Source organism: Alnus glutinosa, chromosome 5 (genome assembly GCF_958979055.1).
Source record: "Alnus glutinosa chromosome 5, dhAlnGlut1.1, whole genome shotgun sequence".
Lineage (NCBI taxonomy): Eukaryota > Viridiplantae > Streptophyta > Magnoliopsida > Fagales > Betulaceae > Alnus > Alnus glutinosa.
In genome coordinates, this window is record NC_084890.1 from 22,051,328 (window position 1) to 22,058,307 (window position 6,980).

General features: G+C 32.4%; 1 protein-coding gene across 1 annotated transcript; it reads right to left on the bottom strand.

Annotated features, from left to right (window-relative positions):
* Positions 1 to 900: 900 nt before the first annotated feature.
* Positions 901 to 1,242, bottom strand: LOC133869086 (uncharacterized). The gene has a single exon (XM_062306056.1). It carries the CDS (start codon positions 1,240 to 1,242, stop codon positions 901 to 903), a length of 342 nt encoding a protein of 113 aa, XP_062162040.1.
* Positions 1,243 to 6,980: the final 5,738 nt, after the last annotated feature.

Sequence of the window (6,980 nt, forward strand, 5' to 3'; positions counted from 1 at the left end):
TTACTAATCTTTTGATTATCTCTATGGACATATGTCACAATCTCCTATGCCATAACAAAGCAGAGTTCTCATTCATAAGGCTCCTCTTTGTGCCAACATTAATATACAATGATACATTGTTGTTTTCAAAGTTAGGATCTAGATCACTTTTAAATAAACCATCAATTTTGATTCCACCACCAATAAAATTTCAACCTTTCAAAATACTAAAGGTAGAGTTTATAAACCAAAAACCAAAACCAATAATATCCAATTTAGAAACTAAAATCAAGTTTCTAGAAAAACATGGCGTAATGAAAAATACATTATCCAAATCCAAAACTTATCCAGTTTTCAAAATTAATCTAAAAGTCCCAACTGCCTCCACATGAGAAAACAATTTATTTCCGGAGTAGACCCGTTGTTCATTGCTTACTGGTTTCCTTGTGTTGAGAAAACTCTGCATTGTATTAACAATATGGATTGCAGAACCAGAATCAATCCACCATGAATTACGAGGAGCCTTAACAAAAAAAAAAAAAAATATTCATGACACACTAGAGATATGGTATTACCTTTCTTTTCGAGCCATTTTTGATACTTTTGGCAATCCTTCTTCATATGCCCTTTTTTCTTGTAGAAGAAACAAGTATCCTTATTGTCATATTATTTGATTGATAACTTGTTTTCTTTCTTGAAGTGTGAGGCACTTTTGCCTCTCTTGGTCTTTCATTTATCATGAGTAACCGTAAAGTGAATACTTTGTGGTTTCTCATTCTTTAACCTCTCCTCCTATTGAACACACATGGTCAGAAGTTCATTTATTGACCATTAATACTTATGTGTGTTATAGGATATCTTAAATGGAGTGTCTTCAGAAGGGAGAGAGTTCAAGATGAAATGAACAAAAAATGACTCAACCTATAGAGACTTCAATTGAGCAGACATGTCCCTCATTTCAATAATGTGCTTTCGCACACTTCTGGAATTTTCGAAGGTTTTGCTTGAAAGCTTCTTCATCACGGTGCTTGCTAATGCCTTATCGGAACTAAAAAATTGTTCCTCAACGGCTTGGATAAACTCTTTTGCCTTATGGCTTTCTGGGATAGAACCTCTAATGCCCTTTATGACGTAAGATTTCATAAACATGATGCTTAAGCGATTAGATTGCTCCCACCGCTTATGCTTTACAATTTCTTGTGGCGTACTTGTGTCCGTGAGGGTGGGTGGTTCATCCACACAGAGCGCCAAGTCAAGTTCCATAATCCCAAATAAAAAAGCAAATTTTCTTTCCATTCAGCATTGGAACAGTACTTTTAATAACAACAGTAGAAATAGCTACAATAATCAAGGAAAAAAATTTAATATTATGAAATTAACTTTATTTTAAATTAACCAATGCTAATTTAATAGTAAATTTCAACCTACCTATGTACAAATGTTACATCACGCATGAAATTTACTTTTTTATTAATAAGACTAACAAATTTAAATATTAATAAATAAAATTCTCCGTACCTGTGGGCCTAAGAGAAATTTTACTTTTAATAATAAATTTGTTATCTTATTCTAATTAATTCATAAAAATAAAAACCTCCCTCTGGGGATAAGTAATTAAATTTATGAATTAATTAGTCATCCATGTTAATTTTTTTTTTTTTTTTTTTTTTTTTTTTTTTTTTTTTTTATGAAGTTCATGTGTATAATCATGATACAATTATTATTCTCAAATTGAGATGCTGTGGCTCTCCCAAAATTATTATAATAATTGTGATTTCATTAACATCTAATAATTGTATAGATGCCCATGAATAGCCCTAGAAATAAAACGAACCAATATGAAAATTGGGTAAACAATATTCTCTAAGGTACAACCAGGTGAATTCCCAAGAAAGTGAGGGAGGTCACAAGGACACTCTTAAATCCCAAGACTTTCCTTAGACATTGTATTCTTTGATAGTGCTGTAAACATACACCAACATATATGGTATTGTTAATTATTCTTAGGTCTAGGCATCAAGCAATTTATATTTAAACAATATAAATTAAAACTAAATATATTCCTAAGTTCATGTATTAAAGAAACAATAATTTTAATATTGAACAACGTAAATCAAAAGAGAAATAAAAGTGTCAGATGAGGACATATTAAATTGCATGGCCCAATGATTTCAGTAAATAGCCTTAGGCCCTTTATACTTGGAAAACCCAAGTTCTAAAACTCCACAAAAGCCCAATTTATTTTTATTTTTATTTTTTTTTTTAAAAAATTTGGATGGGCAACTGAAATAGGTTGGGCTTCTGGGTCAGCCAACTTAATGACCCAGGGTTTTTTTTTTGTTTTCTTTTTTTTTTTGAGAAAAAAAAACCTTTGAATCTGATTGGGCCAAATTATTTTATTTGGGCTGGCCCATTTGAGTCAACCCACTTAATGACCGAGAAGCTTGCATGGGTATGAAACCCTACCCGAATGTCAACCTTTTTAACCTAAAAACTTATCCCTTTAACCCAAAGAAAAAATTCAGCCGCCACCCCTTGTTCTTCTTTCTCATTTCGCCGGCCGCCCCTTATGCCTATTGCCACCTTAGGCAGCGGCCACGAAGGGCTACTGCTCAGCAGCAACGGCAACCTAAAGGGTAGCCATTTAGCCAGAAACCAGGCAGCCCATAAGGGCCGTCAGTCCCCGTGAATGGGAACAACGCTGGCCAAAAAGGGCCGATGCCTACTGCATTCGACAAAAATCCGCTCAGCTTTATGCGGATTTTTGCCGGTGCTGGAACTGAGAAGCTATCGGATGGTGGTGAAGTTTCATGGCATTGGGTTTGAGTTGCTTGATAAATCACTACAGTAGATGATTTCAGATCCTTCTTTATGCAGTAATTAAATCACTCTTGGATCCTTTATCATCTCTAGATTATGGGACGGCAAGGACTAGAATTCATGATGCAGTGTACAGTGGGTTTCACAGTAAAACAGGTTTTACTATGTGCAATTTGATTTCATGCTTTATAGTTATTTCAAAACCTCGTAAGCACAGATGCAAAACAATACGTGAACCAGAACAATAAAATAGGTAATTAACGCTGAACAAATTGGCATAAAGGTAGGCTCTAATACTACATGATAGCATAATATAAATCAAATGCTAATTTAATAATTTAAATAAGCAGCAGAATGATCATACATACCTCCAACCATTGCTTTGTTCAAGCGAAGTGAAAAAAAACTTTTATGCAACAACAGATAGTTTGGAAAACAGAAATATAGAGAGTTTCTTCTGACCTATGCCTACCAGTGCCAGTAGATGGTTACACAGGACTCTTATATATAGGTAGGTCAGGGACCCTCAATCTTTATTGGTTAGCTGATTTTTCTCCTCCCATCAAGGAATAAAATCATAATAATTAAATATAATAACGGTTTTCTCATGAACCATTTATATGGAATAAATCATATTGAATACCATAATTACAAATTATTAAATAATTACTATTGCAGTAAAATCGTAATTGTATTTACTTTATAATTGTAATAAATGTGACATAGGGACATATATAAAATTTCTTACATTTATTTGTAAGTATTTATTCTTTGATGTGACAGTAAATATTATTATTAGATGCTATATATATATTTTTATTTGTTATTTCATCCAATTGTTATTTTTTACTGCCATGTCAAAAAGTGAACACTTGAAAATGAACATTTGAGAGTATGTGTAGCACTTCTCAAATGGTAACGTACCTAGACAACTTAGCAATTTAGCAAATTTTATATGATTTGTCAATGCAAGCATGGCTTGTGTGGTGCCTAATAGTCACGGACTAATAACTAAAGTAGTTAAATCTATTTATAACTCAGCCAATAAAACAATATAATGAGATTAGCTAAGAGCGGGGCTAGCTGGGCCTCAGGTGAATTAAGCGGCCATCTAAGGCTCCCAATTTAATAAGGCCATCCAAAATAAAATATTAATAATTTTTTGGCCTTAACTAAAAAAAGAAGATGGAAAGTCTCCTTTAAAAAAAAAATGAATTAAGTCAGCTGTCCCAACGTTCAAATTTGGCATGCACGCCGGTATTGGTAGAGTCATGAATGGAAGGAATGAATGTCAGCAAATGAAAAATATAGAATGAAAAGAAAAAAAAATTAAATTAAATGCCAAGAAGAAAGAAAATGGAAAGTCTCTTTCAAAAAATAAGACTTAATTAAGTCCACTCCAACTGTACATCCAACATTCCTTAAGTGATAAGTCCAACGTTCAAGACTCCAAGTCTTCAAGAATAATATAAAATGAAATAAATAAATAAATAAATGCTAAGAAGTAAGAAGATGGAAAGTCTCTAATTAAGTTTCCATGTCAAATCCTTCTCTATATAAGTTTTCATTTTTTTTTTCTTCTCAATTTTCCTATTCAAGTCGATCTTATTCAAATTTGAATTTCTCTCTTCTTCTCCATTTTCTTTCTTTTCCCTATAACTTACTTTTCAAGTCCTTAAAATCATTTCATATCTGATCAGTGAAAAAAAAAAAAAAAAAGTTAGTTATATATTAAAACCTCAATCAATTAATTGCATTAAATTTTTTATTTAATTTTAAGAAATATTTTTACACTAATTTGCATTTTCTTGTCCAGGTTAAAAGTGTTAGAGATAATTCTATCATTAAGATATATTAAAAAGAATTCAAGTTTTGACTGATGTGAAAAAAAATTTAATTTACTCGTAAGTGCACGAATCATTTGCAGTTAATGGATTGCAAGTGCGAGGTCGATCCCACTGGGAATTGTGTTTTTGAAAAACAGTTTAGCTTCTAAACTAATCAAATCTTAACCTAGTTCCAAAAGATTGAAAAATTGTTTTTGATAAATAAAAGATAAACATAAATAAAATAAAATAAAATAAAAGGTACTAATTTTTAGACCAAGACAAAAAGATTATTTCCTTGTATCTTTATGTCAATTCCACAAAAAAATAACGTCATTCTTTCTTAAAGACCTGCAAAACACTAAAATACCAAAACTAACAAAAAGTATTAAAAAATAACAAAAGTAAGGGGTTAACAAATATAAATTAAGGGATCCAATTATATACTTTTTGGCACTCATCAAATACCCCCAAACATACATTTTTGCTAGTCCTTTAGCAAAACAAAATAAAAAATAAAATAAAAGCATAAAACATAAATCCGCTGTAGTGGGAGAGACGACTGCATTTAGCGTATGCAACAAGTCTTTTAAACCCCTAGGACTCTCTAGTGGACGAGTGAATTCTCGTGAGGGTTTGCCAGGAATGATACCCACAAAATTTTAAAGCACTATGTTATTGAAAAAACAAGAATCCACACAAACACATGGTTCAGACATCATGAGTAAGTTTAACAAACTGAACAACATACTCACATCATCAGGACATCAAAAATCATTCAACTCATAGTTGGAAAATTGAGACAACTCATGCTCAATTAAGTGTAAAGTGAGATTAACATAGATTTGTGAGGCTTCGATTTTCCTCAAAGCTTGTGTACCCCAAAATTCATAAGAATCTTGTCAGATGAAACAACCAAGGCTTAAATCAAAAAGCATTTTTTTTTTTTTTTTGTAGGCTGTGCAATGTCTGACTCCCTTAAGCTTTCTAGTTGACCCATGTAGCGAGTGTTGGGCCAGTGACACCCAAACCAGATGGTCTTAGGGCACTAGATGTAGAAACATCCCTAAGGGCTTAATTACTCAAGTCAAAAAGGCTATGAAGTCAAACTAGCCATACAATCAACCAAATTGAATTACTCATCTTTTGATGCGACCACTCAAAGCTTAGTGAGGCAAGAGGCCCGGTTACTCAATGAGAACTCAAACTGATGATTTAGTTATTTTTTTTTCTTTATATATATATATATATATATTAATTTAAGCCAAGGTTTCATCAACAAATCATCCTACAAATCTTAAGACACACATTCCTCAATTCAAAGCTCAGACCTCACAGATCCCATGCTAATGTGCTTGTGATAAATAGTTCAAACAAGAGAAGTCTTTCTAATCCAACTAATGAGTCAAAAGATTCAGATTATTAATGACATGCAGTGTTCAACATGTTAAACAAACCAATGACATATAAACCACAGTTACGATTTAATCATGCTCTCAACAACCTAGCACAACTTTTTTTTTTTTGAATATATTTTTTTTAAAACGAAAAAGACAAACAATTTTTTTTTTTTTTGGAACAAAAACACAAATAAACAAACAAAAAAAATAGACAGAGTGTTTTTCCATACCCCCAAACTTGAATTACACATTGTCCTCAATGTGTAGTATAGAAATACATTACCAGGAATAAGAAAATATCAAAGTGTGGAAAAGGTCAAGGCGTCCCCCAAACTTAAACACCAAAACACCTGCCAACAAAACTAACAGCAACACATATATTTTTTTTTTTTTTTGTAGAAACAAATATCAAAAGATTAATTGCTGTTAGAAACAAAAATAAAATAACAAGAAATTAAATAAAAAAAAAAGGAAAAAGAACTGAGAAATTAAATGCAAAAAAAAATAAAAAAGAATTACCATACCTGCCCCGATCATGTGGATGTCCAACCAATCCCTTCCACCCTTTCTTCTTTAAGATTTGATAGCACTTTGGGAGGATGTTTCGCCACCTTAGGTAGCTAACTTGCTTGCTTGGAAATATTTTCTTGGGCCAATGATTCCTAGATTTGTGCGCTTTTCTGCATAAATCCTTGAGAATCTTGGCATATGATGGCTCTTTGAGACATTGAAGAATTAAAACTTTGGATTCATGATGTGTCTCAAAAGGGACAATGATGAAGGAATGAGCTTCAGTACTCACTTCTTTGTCATTGGACAGACTTGTATCTGCTGGGGGCTCAATTTTCTCTTTATGTTCAGCTTGCTCCATTTGTTCAATTTGGTCTCTGTGCTCAGCTTGCTCCTCTATGTGCTCAATTTGGTCATCTTTTTCTTCTTCCTCTATGTTATCCAC

Coding starts and splice junctions, on each gene's coding strand:
- LOC133869086 (XM_062306056.1), bottom strand. CDS start 1,242: ATGGAACTTGACTTGGCGCTCTGTGTGGATGAACCACCCACCCTCACG.